We start from the raw sequence: 17465 nt of genomic DNA, 5'->3' as shown, positions 1-17465 counted from the left end.
AGTAAGCTAGATCAATATTAGGCATGGTAAAACATGATACTCACTGTAACTCAAGAAAAAAAGATTTAAACAATACTGTATTGAGCTACGTATATGATTCATTTTTCTGTTGATGAAACAGTTGCTCACCTGTCTAATCAAACATAATATATTAAAGCGTCTCAGGTGTTTCCATGGTTTCTACAAAATAAAACCTGAAATCGAGGGAAAACGCAGATATGATGTCATTGATAAGCGACGCATGGTTCATTTAGCTTGTTTCTGTGGATTTAAACATTGTTGGACACGTTTGGAATAATGTAAGTACGCAAGTCAACAAAATATTCAACACTGTTCTAGTGGTTTTTGAAAATTGTTATCCAAACGTCTTACATATTGTGCCTTTAAATTCTGTTTTGCCTGAAAGAATAATTGGAATCGTTTAGTCACTGATTTGAAAGATGAAATAGCAAAATAGTCTGTTGAAACCACACTGGTTTATATACCCTCGCTTATTTCCGAAGATCACGGTAAGTCAGCAAAGAAAAGTTTATGTTATTTTTAAAAAACAATTTCTCCATGGAGAAAATAAATGTTTCATTTCTGCAAGGCTGCATGCATGCTCAAACGATACATTACATCACATACCAGGCAGACGTGTGTGATGGGATCATCCATTCACAGATGTTCAGAAACGTCACAGTCCAGGAACTTTATGCTCAGAATTAAATGACTAAGTTACCTGCACAAACTTGTCCTGGCAGACAAAAGAAACCATCAGGGTATGCTCTACCTCATGCTACAGATATAAGAGAGCCATTTCATCTCTAGATACAAAAATAACAGGAAATTACAGAGCAATAAAATAAGAGCTGCAGATGAGAATTGCAGCTTTTCCATCCCCTCTCAACTGTTTAGTCTTTAACTCACACCATTTCCTCTAAAACCAACCACACACCAGCACAGGAAGAGATCAACAATGAAATACAGCTGAATAGTGCAGTGAGCTGGACGATATTTTACAAAAAACTGCGGATACACAAGAAAGAATGAGGTTTCACTATCTAAAGCCAAATATAGTCTTTTCCATGCAGTGTTGGAAAACGCTGAAAATATGAATGGAATTAGAAGCACCTGCATGTTTAAAACTCGTCTTGGTTTTGTTTTGTTGACTTTTCAAGGGTGTAAAAGGTAGAACAGGTGTGATAGAACATCTCATCAGCCAAGCGTGACCTTTTGGCTTAAAAAAAAAAACAGAAAACAGAAACGCTGAGGTAGGTGTCATAGCTGTGTATTTAGCACGTCAGAAGCTGTATAGGAATGATTCGCATCAGTTTCACAGCGAAGGACAGTATCAAAATGCATGTAAATTTCAGGTAAGTTCAAATATGATATATCAGGCATGAAAAGGTCTAGAGAATGGTTTTCTGTATGCGTTCTCCTCACACCAATCTCCCTAGGTAGACAGCCTTTGGGTATTTGTCTTTTAGTGGTGCCCACTGCACAAAGAAGTAGTCAGAAAGATAGTAGAGGATCTTCCCAGATAGAGACAGCGTCTCCACACGACAGATGCTCTCCACATAGACGATCAAGACCCTTTTTAGGCCCAGGACGCCCAGGAGCAGCCCAGCGGCACACAGTGGGACACACGTCCCTGGACCGTTACACAGCACCTGAAACACAAACACAAAAACACTTTAGAAATACAAAAAAAACACACACTATAAGATTGATTTTTTTAACTGTAATTAAACAGCTAACAATAAGCAACATCTTTACAGCATTTTTTAATTCAGGTTTATGTTAATGTATAATTATACACTTTTGATTACTTTTAATTCATGTTTGTTCACTATACATTAGTCAGTGTTAATTGATAATAATATTATTTAAAAATTAACATCTAAACAATTTAAATGCTGGTTAATTATTAGTTCATAATACTAAATGCATTAACTTACATTTACAAAGTGAAGATTTATTTAAAAGTAATATTGTCATATAAAATCAGTCAAATTGTCCTAACTAAACATAATACATCATTACTTAAATATATTTTTGATCAGCAAGAACACATGAATCACAATTGATAGTAAAGACATTTACATTCTTACAAAAATAAAAATGATTTTGAACACATTCATATTTATCAAAGAATCTGATATATATATTTTATGCCTGATCATATATATATATATATATATATATATATATATATATATATATATATATATATATATATATATATATATATATATGCTCAGGCATAAAATTGTGGCCACTGACAGGTGAAGTGAATAACACTTGATTATCTTGCAGAATCTGCCAGTTACAGTAACAAAGTCAATACAGAGCATGCTTAGTTGAATAAAAATCAAAAATGTAGTTTTTGTTATTTTATTGAAAGCCAGCTTAAACAATGCACACACATTAAATTCCACGGAAATCATCTATGCAAACACACACAAACACAGGCATGCACGCACGCACGTACGCACGCACGTAAATGTCTTGCAGCTGCCGTATACCATTTTCACGCCGTCTTTTTGGTTACTTCAGACAGCCCAGAAATTTCGGAAAGCACAACTGAGGAATCATTTTTCGACAGCAGCCGTTGCAGCATGGCTTTCATGTCTGACTCGATTTTGATTATGATTTTCGCAGCTACAAATAGCATGCAGAAGCCTCCTTCTCTTATATTATTGGTGGTTGGCATTGGCACACCAACTAAGTACATTACCGTCACCAACTAATATGGGTGTGGAGGACGTCATTCACTTAACCAACCACACCAAAGCAAACAGGTGAGCATAAAGAGAAAGGGTAACTGGAATCCCATTTGTTTCCGTGACCCGCCAGATTCCCGATAAAAAAAATGGCAGCCTCTAGTGAGTGTGCGTCACTAACCCAGGGAACACATGGCACCAGGATGTACTATGGGAAGAAGGCAAGCCGGCAGAGGCAGTCTGATGCTTTGGGTAATGTTGTGCAGGGAAACCTTGGGTCCTGCCATCCATATGGATGTTAATTTGACACGTGCCACCTACCTTAGCATTGTTGCAGACCATTTACACCCTTTCATGGAAACAGTATTCCCTGGTGGCTGTGGCCTCTTTCAGCAGAGTAATGCGCCCTGCCACAAAGCAAAAATGGTTCAGGAATGGTTTGAGGAGCACAATGAGTTTGAGATGTTGACTTGGCCTCCAAATTCCTCAGATCTCAATCCAGCTGAGCATCTGTGGGATGTGCTAAACAAACAAGCCCCACCTCGCAACTTAGAGGAATGAAAGGTTCTACTGCTAACATCTTGGTGCCAAATACCACAGCTCACCTTCAGGGGTCTAGTAGAGTCAATGCCTCGACGGGTCAGGGCTATTTTGGCAGCAAAAGGGGGACCAACACAATATTAGGTCAATGTTATAACTAATCTGTTTTTATAAATAAATATATGTACACCTAGAAATTATATAAACAAAAACTTTTATGTTGGATGTGATTAATCATGATGAATCGATTTGACAGATGTCTTTTTTAAGAGAAGATAATGGTATTTAGTATTATAAATACGTGTTATGCAAATTGCAACAAGTTATCTTTAAATAAATGGTTAAGTTTACTCCTTGAGATCACCCTTTCAGGTGAACGTGTAGAGACACACTTTGAGAAGCACCATTAATTAATTTGGAGGGATTTACAAGTTTCTGTTACGTTGCTTTTGAAAATGAACTGATTTGACTTATACAGGCTAGGACACAAAAACAAAAAGACGCCTGCATAAAGTACCAAGTCTTCTGAGCTGGAGAAATATGAGCTTTCTGGTTCAAAACTGGAGACAGCGAGCGGCACAGGAAGGCGGTCAGACTTTGGTGGAGACGAGCCATGGGGTCTGGAGAAATCATCTTACACCAATGGCTCAGACACATTAACACTGGAAAAATCCCGCCTCTGTCTGCTCGGGGCCGAAACTGATACGACGCAGAAACCGAGGACAACGACCGAAGTGAGAACATCAGAGGTGAGGGACGTTTCCACTCACATACGCTTCAGTTCTTCCCCCTCAACTCATTTCTGTCTGCTTCAAGGTCCACTGGTGTTAGGATTGAGTTCATTGCCTGTTTCCAAACAGTCTAAAACACTCCATTTCCCATCCAGCACCTGGAGACAGATGAGCGATGAGGATAGGCATGGACGGACCACCAGGTGGGCGATCTGTCTCGCCCCGTGTTTACATTTCACACACACCTGTGAGTTCGCCTCGTGGAATGAGATCACTCTCACCCAACAGAGAGACGCTGACTTCAGCTCTGAAGGCCTGCTGGTTTGTGTACAGAGATCGGCGAGTGTTTGCTATGGGAAAAGGCCAAACTGTCAGAGTGCTATTTGAGTCTGTCATCAGAGTGGTGCAAATTTAAATGGCCATTTTGTGAAACTTCAACACGACATAAATCAAACGTCAGAAAAACTCAGTCTTCAGGCTGTTAAATCTGTTGGCCGCTGAGTGTGCATCAAAGAAAACAGCTTGTTTTTCTCAAGTCTCTCTCTAAGTAATAAGGAGAAGAAACCCTAAGAGTGAAAGCTCGATATGAGGCGCTCCTTTTTAGCTTCTTCCGCATTTTCTCAAAAGAAACACTCGGCATTATCGATTACAAACTAAAACACTTAAGCTAAATATCACTGTTCAACAATGCTTTACTTCAATAAAAATAAATCTAAGCAAACACAGAAATAGCTGCTTTAATAGTACAGAGAGACAATTTTAGCTATATTTTTTGTGCTACATATTTAATATGTTTATGCATATATTATGAGATTTTGAGACCTTGAAATTTGGAAAGGTGTGAATATGTATGTACACACACACATACATACATATTATATAAATTATATATATATATATCAATCATAATATTACACATCATATACATATAAATCTTAAAATATTATAGCACCTTTCCAAATCTCAAGGTCTAAAAATATATTAATACATTTTTGTACTAAAAAAATGCATAAACATTAAATAAACAAACAAATTAAATACCAAACTGTATCAATAGATTTTAGACCTTGAGATTTTATAATCAACATTGAGATTTGATAATTAAATAGTTTATAGATCTATCTATCTATTTATAGTAGCTTATATATACAATATTATATATACTACATATTTACAAAACATATTATATATATATATATATATATATATATATATATATATATATATATTAAAATTAAAAAAGCAGTAAATCATACAAGCAAAGTGACAATGTTTTCAATATCTGCTGATGGTCAGTGAGTGTTTAGCTGCCAAATGGGGATCATAAACTAACACTAAAACATTTAAAAGAATCAAAGGCCTTATGGAATCATTGTTCCTGTGATGACATCACTATGAGACATGTTTGTGTCACAGCTGCACAGACAGGTGAGGCCAGAGGGAAGCCTCATGTGCAGGTGCCGAGACGTAATTACTGATGAGGTCTTCGAGGTGAGGCCAGTTTATTACACCACATCATACGGAGCAGCTCCAGGTGAAATTAAACTGTTGCCAGGTTTTGTTACTTCCCTTCTCATGCTTCGATGAGTCAGCAGAAACCAGACTGCAGTTGTCAGGTCTATAAATGACAGACGAGTTCATTCAGAGTTTTGTTAAACAGTAAAAATATTACTTATGATTATTGTTTTCTGCTGCAAGAACGGCACTATTTTGTTATGTTTTTCACTTTTTTATAGTTTATAAATTGGATTTCTAGGAGTATACAATGATGTAAATTTGATACATATACAGTCTTGTTCAAAATAATAGCAGTACAATGTGACTAACCAGAATAATCAAGGTTTTTAGTATATTTTTTATTGCTACGTGGCAAACAAGTTACCAGTAGGTTCAGTAGATTGTCAGAAAACAAACAAGACCCAGCATTCATGATATGCACGCTCTTAAGGCTGTGCAATTGGGCAATTAGTTGAAAGGGGTGTGTTCAAAAAAATAGCAGTGTCTACCTTTGACTGTACAAACTCAAAACTATTTTGTACAAACATTTTTTTTTTCAGGGATTTAGCAATCCTGTGAATCACTAAACTAATATTTAGTTGTATGACCACAGTTTTTTAAAACTGCTTGACATCTTGATTATTCTGGTTAGTCACATTGTACTGCTATTATTTTGAACAAGACTGTATATGAGGAATTTCACAAAAATGTCAAGAAATGCCCAGGTAATATTTTAGGCCAAATAAGTTAAGTATATATATGCACTGATCAGGGGTAACATTATGATGGTCAAATTGTAATGGATAGAAGACTGGTTTAGGGCATCTCCAAAACTCCAGCTCTTGTGGGGTGTTCCCGGTCTGCAGTGGTCTGTATCTATCAAAAGTGATCCAAGGGATGAACAGCGGTGAACCTGCGACAGGGTCATGGGTGGCCAAGGCTCATTGATGCACATGGGGAGCGAAAGCTGGACAGTATGGGCCGATCAAAGGGACAAGCTACTGCAGCTCAAATCGCTCAATAAGTTAATGCTGGTTCTGATAGAAAGGTGTCAGAATACACAGGGCATCGCAGTTTGTTGTGTATGGGGCTGCAGAACTGCAGACCAGTCAGGTTGCCCATGCTAACCCGTTCAACATCGAAAGCACCAACAGTAGGCACGTGAGCATCAGAACTGGATCACGGAGCAATGAAAGAAGGTGTCCCGGTCTGGACACATCCGGATCACATGGATGGCTGGGTCCGTGTGCGTTGCTTACTTTGGGAACACATGGCACCAGGATGCACTATGGGAAGAAAGCAAGCCGGCAGAGGCAGTGCGATGCTTTGGGCAATGTTCTGCTGGAAACCTTGGGTCCTGCCATCCAAGTGGATGTTACTTTGACACGTACCACCTACCTAAGCATTGTTGCAGACCATGTACACCCTTTCATGGAAACGGTATTCCCAAGTGGCTGTGTCTCTTTCAGCAGGATAATGCGCCCTGCCACAAAGCAAAAATGGTTTGAGGAGCACAATGAGTTTGAGTTGTTAACTTGGCCTCCAAATTCCCTAGATATCAATCCAATCGAGCCTCTGTGGGATCTGCTGAACCAACAAATCCGATCAATGGAGGCCCCACCTCGCAACTTACAGGGCTTAAAGGATATCCTGCTAACATCTTGGTGAAAGATACCACAGCAAATCATTAGGTTTACTTTCAAATTAACAATTGTGTGTACTCTATGAATAGTGGCGGTGCTGAATGTGGCACAAGATCTCAACACACCCCTAATACATACATATATAAAATGTAAATATTATTTACTAAATGTATTTATTATTTAATAGTATTTACATAAGGACATTTTTTATAAATTGTCCTTGCTGGTATCTATGCTTATATTATTATTCATACATTAATGCTTATTATATTTCTCACTTTATGGTTTGATATTGGACTTGTGAATAACACACTAACTACTTGTTTATGAACATTATTTCTCGACATGCATGTTCTGACATTTTATGACCGATCCATCACTAATTTTCATCAACAGATGGAGAAACATTAAATAAATAAAACATATGGAGCTCCATCCACTGCACTTTCCAATGATTTCCAAATAAGGCTAAGATGAAACATATGGAGAGCTGGGGTGCACAGTCAAACAAAAAACCAATGTGAAGATTTGGAGGAACAGTGAGGAGTCTCTTAGGAATGTGTGGGACGTCCACCGCACAACATCCAGGCCCCCGTTATTTGTTATTGTAAATTGTACCACCCCCACCCCCCTCCTCCCCCCACGGGCAAAATCTGTATAAAACACATTCTTTAAATCGCTTCGCCGTATTCACTCTCATTTTGGACGTCACAATTTGTCTCACTAATGAAACACACTCCATTTTTCTGACAATCAGCATATCTACGCGTTTCTGGGCAGAATGGTTTGTTGGATCAAGTCAAGTTGTAGCAAATACAAACATCAAGTGTACACTTGTCAAAGCGCATCTAAGCGGGACGAGAAGAAAATAAATGGGAGAAATCATAACACTAAAAAGGCCAATCATCTTTTTGTTAACTATCGAACACTTTTTCTTTAACCTAAAAAAATCATTATTTTGTGTGTGATTTGAGCTAAAGAAGCCAAATACCATTGTTGTCAATTTTATTGCAGATTTCGAAATAAATTATTGAAATATACAGAGCTCATGTAGCCCCAACCCTTTTCAGTACCACACTTGTTCTGTTCTTTTCCGGTTTGTATTTCCACAGCATTTGGGGAAAAAAATCCAAATAGTTTTCCCTATTTAAACTTACGGATTTATAAATGAACCGCTCTTTTTAAAATCGTCCCAGTCTACTGACATCTGCTATGAAATCCGCTTCAAACATTACAATGCTCAAACTCTATAATAAGTTAATCCATATCACCAGCTTATTATTCTTCGACAGTGATGCCATAGAAATATACAGAGCTAATGCAAAAACAGAAGGTCAAACACAAAATGGCTGCGTGCTTGATTTTCTGGTGCATAAGGTCTACTGTTTTTTTTTTCAGTATAACTCCATTCAGCTAAAAATTTGCTGTAATTATACAAACATATTACTTACATAGCCTTTATTAAAAACATTTTTTTTTTAATTCTAAGTAAAGAAACAAAAGCAAATATTTATGAATAATAGTGCAGTTATACAAATGTACGCACTTCAGTCTAGACTGATATATTGACATAAGCGGTAAATAATGAGCAGTAGTCTTCACTATTAACTGCTCCTTACGGCATGCAGAATCAGGCTGAGACACTTGGCATGTGCTGACACATCTGGAGCTCATGAGTACTACCCATGACGCACTTATTTCCTTTTATGGCTAAAAGAGGACTGAATCCACCCCCTCTTCACCTCCGGATTTCAGACCTGACCCCCCATTTCCCCCAATTGCGCTCTGGTATGTGGACGTACGGGCCTCAGCCCCTCACCGAAATGCTCAAGTTTGGTTAAAACAAACAGCTGACATTTGAGTCACACTCCCTCACCGTGCAGACACAATAGGGGTGCCGGACCCCCTAAAGAAGATCTTAGATATTGTCTGCTGGACTAAAAAGGAAGTCCAATGGCGGATTAAAAGTCACCTGTTACTTATTGTAATCTCACATTACAAATAAACAAGAAAACGTAACCGTAATAAAATAGATTTAAAATATAAATTCCATTTCATATCTAAAACAAATATATGATTTAAAAAAAGTAAAATCTCATTAAAACTCTGGAAATGCCATGACATATTTCATCATAAAATGAAAAAAAATATTTTATCATATATAATTTTTAGAATGTAAACATTAAAATAAATATAATAATATGACAAAGCGATTAAAATGTAATACAACTATTAAAAAAAAATATATATATATATATATATATATATATACCCAGAAAGGTTGATTCCCCCCCCCCCATATAACATGTTAATTGTAATTAATTAATCGTTTTTATTGTAGTTTTTTTAATTCAGTAATTAAAAGAAAGCTTTATAAGTAAGATAAAATATAAATATAAGGGGACAACTTAAATGAAAATTTAAAAAAATATATTTCCTTGGCAAGTAAAATTACTAGAAATTAAAATAATTAAAACTTAAAATGAAATAAAAATAAATTAGAGCTAAACAGAAATATTGTAGATACTTTACTTTAGAATATATTTTTATAATATAATATATATTAATTTATTATATCTTTGTAATATATTAATTTATTAATATTATAAACATAATAAATATACACATACTAAAAGGACTAAAACTTTAACTAACATTAAAATAAAATAAAATATTTAAAATATAAAAATAAAAGCCAATTAAAAATAATAAAAACAATTATAACAGTATATAAACAATACTAAAATAACACTGCAATTAATGTCATAAATATATAATAAAATATATAATATGATTTTATAATAAAACAAAGCAAATATATAATATATTCCAAATGATACAAATTTAAATATTTTACCATTTTCTCTTAATTTCAGGGGGAAACATAAAAAAATCTCCTGCTTCTTTTACCATAAAACTAATGTGACAACACAACGTGACAACAGAAACAAATCAAAAAAGCCCCCAATCGCTCCTTAGCGTCCTAAAAATCTGTAAATCTCTTTCCTATTAAAACAACTTGCCTGACTGGAGAAGTGGGAAATGACGTCGCATGAGGAGAGAGGGCGCTAATTAGAGCTTAACAGAATACTAGTGTGGTCGTCCGTGAGAGATTTGTCTGGTTAGTTGTGACCTTTGAGCTCTACTGCTCTTGCGCTGCAGCGCCGGCCGCTTAGTCATGCTCCGCCTCCTCTCAGCTGGTCTCCACAGCAACGCAGAAACCCGACGCTGCTTGGCTCCGACCCCACGGGGACGTGTGAGAGGAGTCAGGCATCTGGGCCGAGGAGCCAGTCAGGTCTCGCCACATCCTGAGAACAAGACCCCTCGGCTGCTCCGCTCACAACCCTTCATTACACAACCACAGCAGGAGGAGGAGAGAAAGGCGCTCTGGATTACGGATCATTCCTGAAAAAGGGCTTAAACGCTGCCCATCCCTCTCTTTTTTACTAAATCAACCCCCTCTCTCGCTTTTTTTATCTACCCTTGAGTGTTTTCCCAGCAGCTCTCTCGCTCTCTGGTTCTCGCCGAAGACAAGCAGAGAAACAGCAGGATTAGTGTTTGCTTACACAGCAGATAGTCTTCCAGCGGTAATGTGATAGTCTTATCACCTGCTGAAGGAAAAAATGTCTTTAACACCTGCTTAAACATTTCCTTTGCTGCTGTCTGTGTGACATGCACAACAACTACTGCTTTTAAATGGATGGTTCATACAAAACATGAACATTCTGTCATCACTTAGGCCCTGTGTACACCTGGTATTGAAGGGTTAGTTCACTCAAAAATTGTATTTCTGTCATTAATTACTCTCCCTCATGTCATTCCAATGAGACTTCCGTTCATCTTCAGAAGACAAATGAAGATGTTTTTTAATGAAATCTGAGAGCTTTCAGACCCCACATAGACAGCAAAGAGTGACAGGGAAAAGAAAACATTGTTGAATAAAGGCGTTGTTTTTTTTGCGCACAAAAAGTTCTCGTCGCTTCATAACATTAAAGGGTTAGTTCAGCCAAAAATGAATATTCTCTCATTAATTACTTACCCTAATATCGTTCGAAACCCGGAAGACCTCCGTTCATCTTCAGAACACAAATTAAGGTATTTTTTTCAAAATCTGTTGGCTCAGAAAGGCCTTCATTGACACCAATGTCATTTCCTCTCTCAAGACCCATAAAGGCACTAAAGACGGCGTTACAAAGCCTATCTCACTACAGCGGCTCTACAATAAATTTATGAAGCGACGAGCACAGTTTTTGTGTGCAAAAAAACTAAATAACGACTATATTTAGTCAATATAGTGAAGGGCTGAATTCAAAACAATGTTTTGAATGGTTATGAATCAACATTTTGATTCATGATTCGGATTGCCAATGTCATGTGATTTCAGCAGTTTGGCGGTTTGACACTCCATCCGAATCTATACGCTGATTCATAACCGTTCGAAACATTGTTTTGAATTCAGCCCATCACTATATAAGTCGTTATTTTGTTTTGGGCACAAAAACTATTCTCGTCGCTATAACTTGAAAACTCGCAAAAAAGTGCTTTTCAACATAAGGCCAACCGTGACGCAAGTGTTGGGGATCATTTATATGCACACCCCAATATTTGCATCTCTCCAAACGGGCCGAATCATCAAACGACAATTGAGGATAGCAAAAACGGCTCTCATGACAAGTCATGTTTAGGCTGTGCAGGAGAGGACTTTTCATATGTCAACAGTCATGGTTGAGGTTTATTATAATCGGATATCACAACAAATCATTTGTTTGTTCGGCCCATTTCAAGCAAGCTTCACTCAGCGTCTTAAGGGGCAACTGTATTCCTGCAAGCAGTAAGTAGTGATTTATCCACTTATTGACTAGCTGTTTAAACAATTTCTGATTAAATTGTAAGTTTCTTAGAGGACGTATTGTCTAGAAGACGCAAGATGCTAGTACAGTAACAACAGGAAACTCCACGTACCATACCAAACTAAATAGTGTGTCTAATGACAAAGGTTAATATTACTTTGTATTACAAAATACAACCGTAGATACTTTGCTTACAGATCGTTCACTCGATCCTTCTAGCAAACGTCACCTTTTCCACCATATAAGTTAAAACGATAGTCAATGGAGATTGCTGAAATGCAGCTTACTTGTTTATTGGTGTTTTCAGATCATCCGCGCGTGAGAGAGAGCTCGCATGCATATGGTTGCAGGATTGGATATGTTTAGGTAAAACACCGGATATTATACAGGGTTTTTTTCGCAGAAAAGCTCTGTTTGGGGGATTTAATGACTGAAATCTGGCAACCGCACGAACGTGAGCTCTTTCTCGCGCACGGATGATCTGAAAACACCAATAAACAAGTAGGCTGCATTTTATCAATCTCCATTTGAGAAGTTTTGTTTAAAGTATCATTCAGTCGTTCTGTGTTCTGTCAGGACGGTCAGGACTCACGAGCCGCGTCGCTGAACTGCTGAGAGCTGCTGAAATAAGCCAATCAGAGCAGAGCTCAACATTAATATTCATGACTCTTCTAAATAAGGCAAAAACAGAGCATTACATCCTAGGGCCAATTTATAGGGTTGTAAATGGACCTGTAAAACGGTATCTGGACAATTTTTGCCCTTAAATAAGCCACATACCCTCTATGTAGATATCAGAGAACAATTTAACATATTGTTTCAAATCATTCTAAGGCACCTTTAAACACAGTTAAACGAATAGTTGATTGATCAAGTATGACGACATAAAATAAAACATGGCGCTTTTCTAAGCGGATTAAAAAGAAGAACTATAATTGTATGGCAGAATAGCACTTCTGAGAGTACTATAGCACTACTTCCCTCTCTCATTTCTGTCAATAGGGGGGAGGGGGAGATGTGAGGGAGGACGTTTCAGCCGTGACTTTTTACTGCGCCGAGTCAAAGTACTCTCAGAAGTGCTATATACATTTTAAAACCATTTTACTTCCAAAATGTGACAATGCCTAGCCAAAAAAAGGTCACTGTTTGGATTTTAATAGGGAAATGTTGAAACGTCTATGACTGGATCATTATTACAGTGATTATTGTTTCTTGTATGTTAGATGTACAATTTAAAATAAGATCAAAACATTTCAATTTTTGTTCAAGATCTTATTGACAAAGCAAGAGTCCAGCACTGCCTCCTTCAGCACATCACAAAAGGTCTGGACTCAGAGGAGCCAATTCATGTGTGAAAATGATTTTTCATGCTCCCTCCCAACCATTCTTCCACAGTTTGATCCTGATGAATCTGGACATTGTCATCCTGAAATACGGTCATGATGTGTCTTCCCACATGGTTGTTTAAGAAACGAAAAGCTAGGGACTCCATCAATTAGGGTTAGAAGAACTTTTGCGAAACATAACATGCAGTAATAATCAATGCAATGATTATCCAGTCATAGACTCTTTAAAAAACAGGTAAAAACAGCAGCTTTTTTGGGCCGGGCAGTGTATATTCAATGACAAAAAGGGTAGGGTAGAATTGCATTTTATCTATTAAGAATTGCAAAAGTGACATGGTTGGAGAGAGGTTAAAATACGGGGGCTTAGTGACGTCAGCCAAAAAGGAAAGTTAATTCAGAAGCATAAAAGGTTACAAATACAAACATTAGGCTTCCTTGGCATAACATGCACTGATGAATCATTCACAATAAAACCAGAAACATGTATTATGAATGTAAAAAGTCAACTATGCAAACTTTTTGGCTAATCTGACAATGCTGTCAGCTACCAATAGATTGTAGTTAACACATTGTATCATATTTAAAACCATTCCAAAGATTTCCCACCACAATCTACAGACACTGTAAGTGGATGCTTACACTTAAAAATCGCAAAAGCGTTGCTTCTGTCATTTCTCCGGTCAAACCTTTCAGATGACATGACCTCTATAAAATAATAAAGGGTGGCGATATTTATATAAAAAGCTGTTTTCCAAAACAGTGCACAGGATGTTTTGAGTTCTCAAGGTTATGGACTGGGTAAAAGACGAAATCTGAAGAACACACAGCTACGGAGATTTACTTTAGAAAGCACATTAAAGAGTGATGAGCAATATGGTACATTATTAATATATTTACATGTTACTACTTGAGCATTTTATAGCTTAACTGAATTCTTTGATAATCAATTAACTTTGCAACATTGACAGTTACTGAAGTAAACTGAAATATCAAAACTAAATTGAGCAGAATAATGCCACTATTGTCGTCTGTAGAGCTGCTTTATAGATTGTTTTTTATAACTGTATAATTTTCTAAATGTATAATAGATATTAAAACACTAACTGTTATTTTCCTGTTTATTAATGGGAAGCTGCTTTAAAACAATCTGTACTGAATAACTCACTATATAAATAAATGTGACTAACATTTTCGAATCTGGTAATGCAAACTAATATTTATCATATCCATAAGTATGTTTGCATACTGTATATTTAAATATCCATTTAAATTTGCATACTAATCATACTCAAAATAGAGCTGGGCTGCCCATAAGCATGATTTCATAAATATGTTATGATGTGCTATTTATGGGGGCTGTTACATAGACATCCTGCAGAAAAGAGGAAATGAATACTTAATGAGGATATGATGGGGGGGGATGAATGAGAGGAGAAGGGACCCACCATATCCGGATGAAGCCTAAAGACCAGTGGTACGGACGACATCAGAGCGCTCAGGGAGCTCAAAACGGAGGAACTCCACGACTGACGCACCTCCCGACTGCGAGGAATCCGGTGGAGAGTGAACTGTGAAAAGTATATAAACATGTGAGAAATGTCAGGGTTTTAGTGAGAATATAAGCAGAACATTATACACCTGACTGATAAAGGGAATATGATTAATTTAATATCTATCTATCTATCTATCTATCTATCTATCTATCTATCTATCTATCTATCTATCTATCTATCTATCTATCTATCTATCTATCTATCTATCTATCTATCTATCTATCTATCTATCTATCCAAAACCACAGTCATATGAAACATGAAAAGACAAAGGAACTGCTGCCATCTGCTGGTCAAAGTAGGACAAAACCAATCAGAAATTTTGAGTTCCACTGAAGAAAAACAATAACATGGGTTTGGAATGATGACAATTTACATTTTTGGCTGAATTATATACCTTTAAACATAATATATTTTGACAGATCAATCACCTGAGAGGTTGAATCACTTTCCTTCCGCTCTGCTTCAAATGCTCGAATCTTCTCTTCACTCATTTTATCGGTGTCTGCAATCACGTAATGTCGAGGGTTATAAGACTGAGATAAACTCCCCAACAGACGGATGATTTCTGTTGTGTGTCCTCCTAAGTGAGACAGAAAAAAATAAACATTTAAAGTGAATCATATAATAATAATAAATTATTATTATTTAAATATTGCTAGTTGGCAAATAAAATGGACCTTTATATAAACATACATCAAAATAAAAGAAAGGATGAATCTATCTATCTATCTATCTATCTATCTATCTATCTATCTATCTATCTATCTATCTATCTATCTATCTATCTATCTATCAGCAATTATAGTCCATTACATTTTGAGAAATTATTTTAAATTTAGTTAAAAGTACAAAAATCTAAATAAGTTTTTTTTTTAAATCATATTTTCACATAGGGGTGATTTTTAAATAAATTTTAACTACTTTGGTTTAGTTTATTTTCCAATCCGTTTAACTAACAAAAGCTAGTTCCAGGCATCAAATATATATATATATATATATATATATATATATATATATATATATATATATATATATATATATATATATATATAAAAAATTTTATTTGTATTTTTTTTTAGGAAGTGACATCATTTTGGAGGGAAAACGGCACAAACTATCAGTAAATATTAGCAATGGATTTTATGAATTGTGTGATGTTTCGTGGTATTAATTGCATTGTTATGCATGCACAATGCTATCTACGAAACAAATTACCCTCACACACACAAATAATATTACACGCACATACATAAATACACTATAAAGTGTATACTGTATACATTTTATATAACGTTAGCTATATTTTATTTACTGTGTATATGGTATTCATTTGCGGGATTGAGTCTTAACGTTACCTGATCCAGCCACCACCAGCACTGACACAGAACCCTTCTGTCCTGGTTTATATTCATATCCATTTCGTAAAATCCCAAATAATCGTAAAATAAACACTGTTATTAATACTACAGCAGTGAGAACGACACCGCTCACCACAACATATAGTAATGCCATCAGTTACCAAACAAAACGCTATCACTGATTTTTGTTAAATGTCTCAACACGTTACTATACTCATGTTTGTAGAGAAAGACGGCATATTTATAATTTAAACTACTTTATAAAATAAATCTCGAATAAGTGCTGTTGTTTTGTGAGTGGAATGATCGGTACACGTACAGCTGCTACGGAAAGTCATAGGGGACAAGATTTGTGTTAGATGTTTACACTGGAGCTAAGCAACAGCGAAACCTACTGACCAGATTGAAAAGTGACTCAAATCCTGCAGAGTGTCTGCAGTAATTGTGTACAAGTTTATCCGACTTCACGTGTTATTTATTTATTTATTATTATTTAGATTATCGCTTATGCATCCTTGAATATTTTCAACGTTTATTTTTGAAGGTAATTTCTGCATAGACACATCAAGGTGAAACAAAATAACCACTGAATATTTCCACTGTCCAGAACAAATTATGTAATTTTCACAAATCTTGATCATTTTTAAACGTTACTGTCTTGTAGAAATATAGTGTAGAAAAAAAGATGACCAATGTTGTCACAATATGGGATAGGTTGTCATAATGTATCCAGCCGACCGCCACTTTAAACTGTGCTGTAGGCTGAGATGGTATTTCCTGAATTCAATAGCAAACATGCTGCTCGGAATGTTTCCGATGAATGTATTTGTTTAAACTTCTCTGAGCTTCTGTGGGAAGTTCTCAGTATTTGTTGTCTCATGGAAATAGTCTTCATGTTGTGTCTATAGTGCTCCGGAAGTGCTTCATTTGTAAACTCACCATGCCATTTGAATGTCTTGTAACCTGGCATGAATTAAATATTTACCAATGTGAAATTATTTCTGCATGATTTTGACTCATTATCACAGCTCATTTGCTATAAATGTTTGTCTAATTGCTTCCAGCTGAGTTAGCGGCCTATACTGTCATCTTTGATTACAACATAGATGAAAACACTGTGTATTTGCCATTGTCATTATATTATGCAATAGTAATGGCTCTTTTGGGTTGCGTTATTGTAATCAGATGAGACACATTATCAGTAAAAGCTTTCACATCAGCTCAAACCCAGACCACCCGC

At 36.2% G+C, this 17465-nt stretch overlaps 1 protein-coding gene across 2 annotated transcripts; it reads right to left on the bottom strand.

Moving 5' to 3' along the window:
* Positions 1–676: 676 nt before the first annotated feature.
* On the bottom strand, positions 677–16551 carry alg14 (ALG14 UDP-N-acetylglucosaminyltransferase subunit). Of its 2 annotated transcripts, none has more exons than XM_067434781.1 (4): positions 16223–16551; positions 15296–15447; positions 14758–14880; positions 677–1652 (listed from the first exon to the last, which is right to left on the bottom strand). In XM_067434781.1, exons 1-4 carry the CDS (start codon positions 16377–16379, stop codon positions 1422–1424), a joined length of 663 nt encoding a protein of 220 aa, XP_067290882.1. In that variant the 5' UTR covers positions 16380–16551; the 3' UTR covers positions 677–1421. The 2 variants fall into 2 exon arrangements, with proteins under 2 accessions (XP_067290882.1, XP_067290883.1); XM_067434782.1 differs by having other exon boundaries at positions 15296–15369.
* Between the last annotated feature and the right edge of the window lie 914 nt (positions 16552–17465).

Source organism: Pseudorasbora parva, chromosome 24 (genome assembly GCF_024679245.1).
Source record: "Pseudorasbora parva isolate DD20220531a chromosome 24, ASM2467924v1, whole genome shotgun sequence".
In the NCBI taxonomy this organism is placed as follows: domain Eukaryota; kingdom Metazoa; phylum Chordata; class Actinopteri; order Cypriniformes; family Gobionidae; genus Pseudorasbora; species Pseudorasbora parva.
The sequence above is the reverse complement of the archived record's forward strand: the minus strand, read 5'-3'. Positions and strand labels throughout refer to the sequence as shown.

What these genes read in the sequence shown, in the direction of transcription:
- alg14 (XM_067434781.1), bottom strand. Translation starts at nt 16,379, where the DNA reads ATGGCATTACTATATGTTGTGGTGAGCGGTGTCGTTCTCACTGCTGTA. An exon ending in GCTGGTGGTGGCTGGATCAG is followed by an intron (nt 15,448 to 16,222) that starts GTAACGTTAAGA and finishes TGTCTCACTTAG; the next exon opens with GAGGACACACAACAGAAATC. An exon ending in TTAGGCTTCATCCGGATATG is followed by an intron (nt 1,653 to 14,757) that starts GTGGGTCCCTTC and finishes TTTGTGTTTCAG; the next exon opens with GTGCTGTGTAACGGTCCAGG.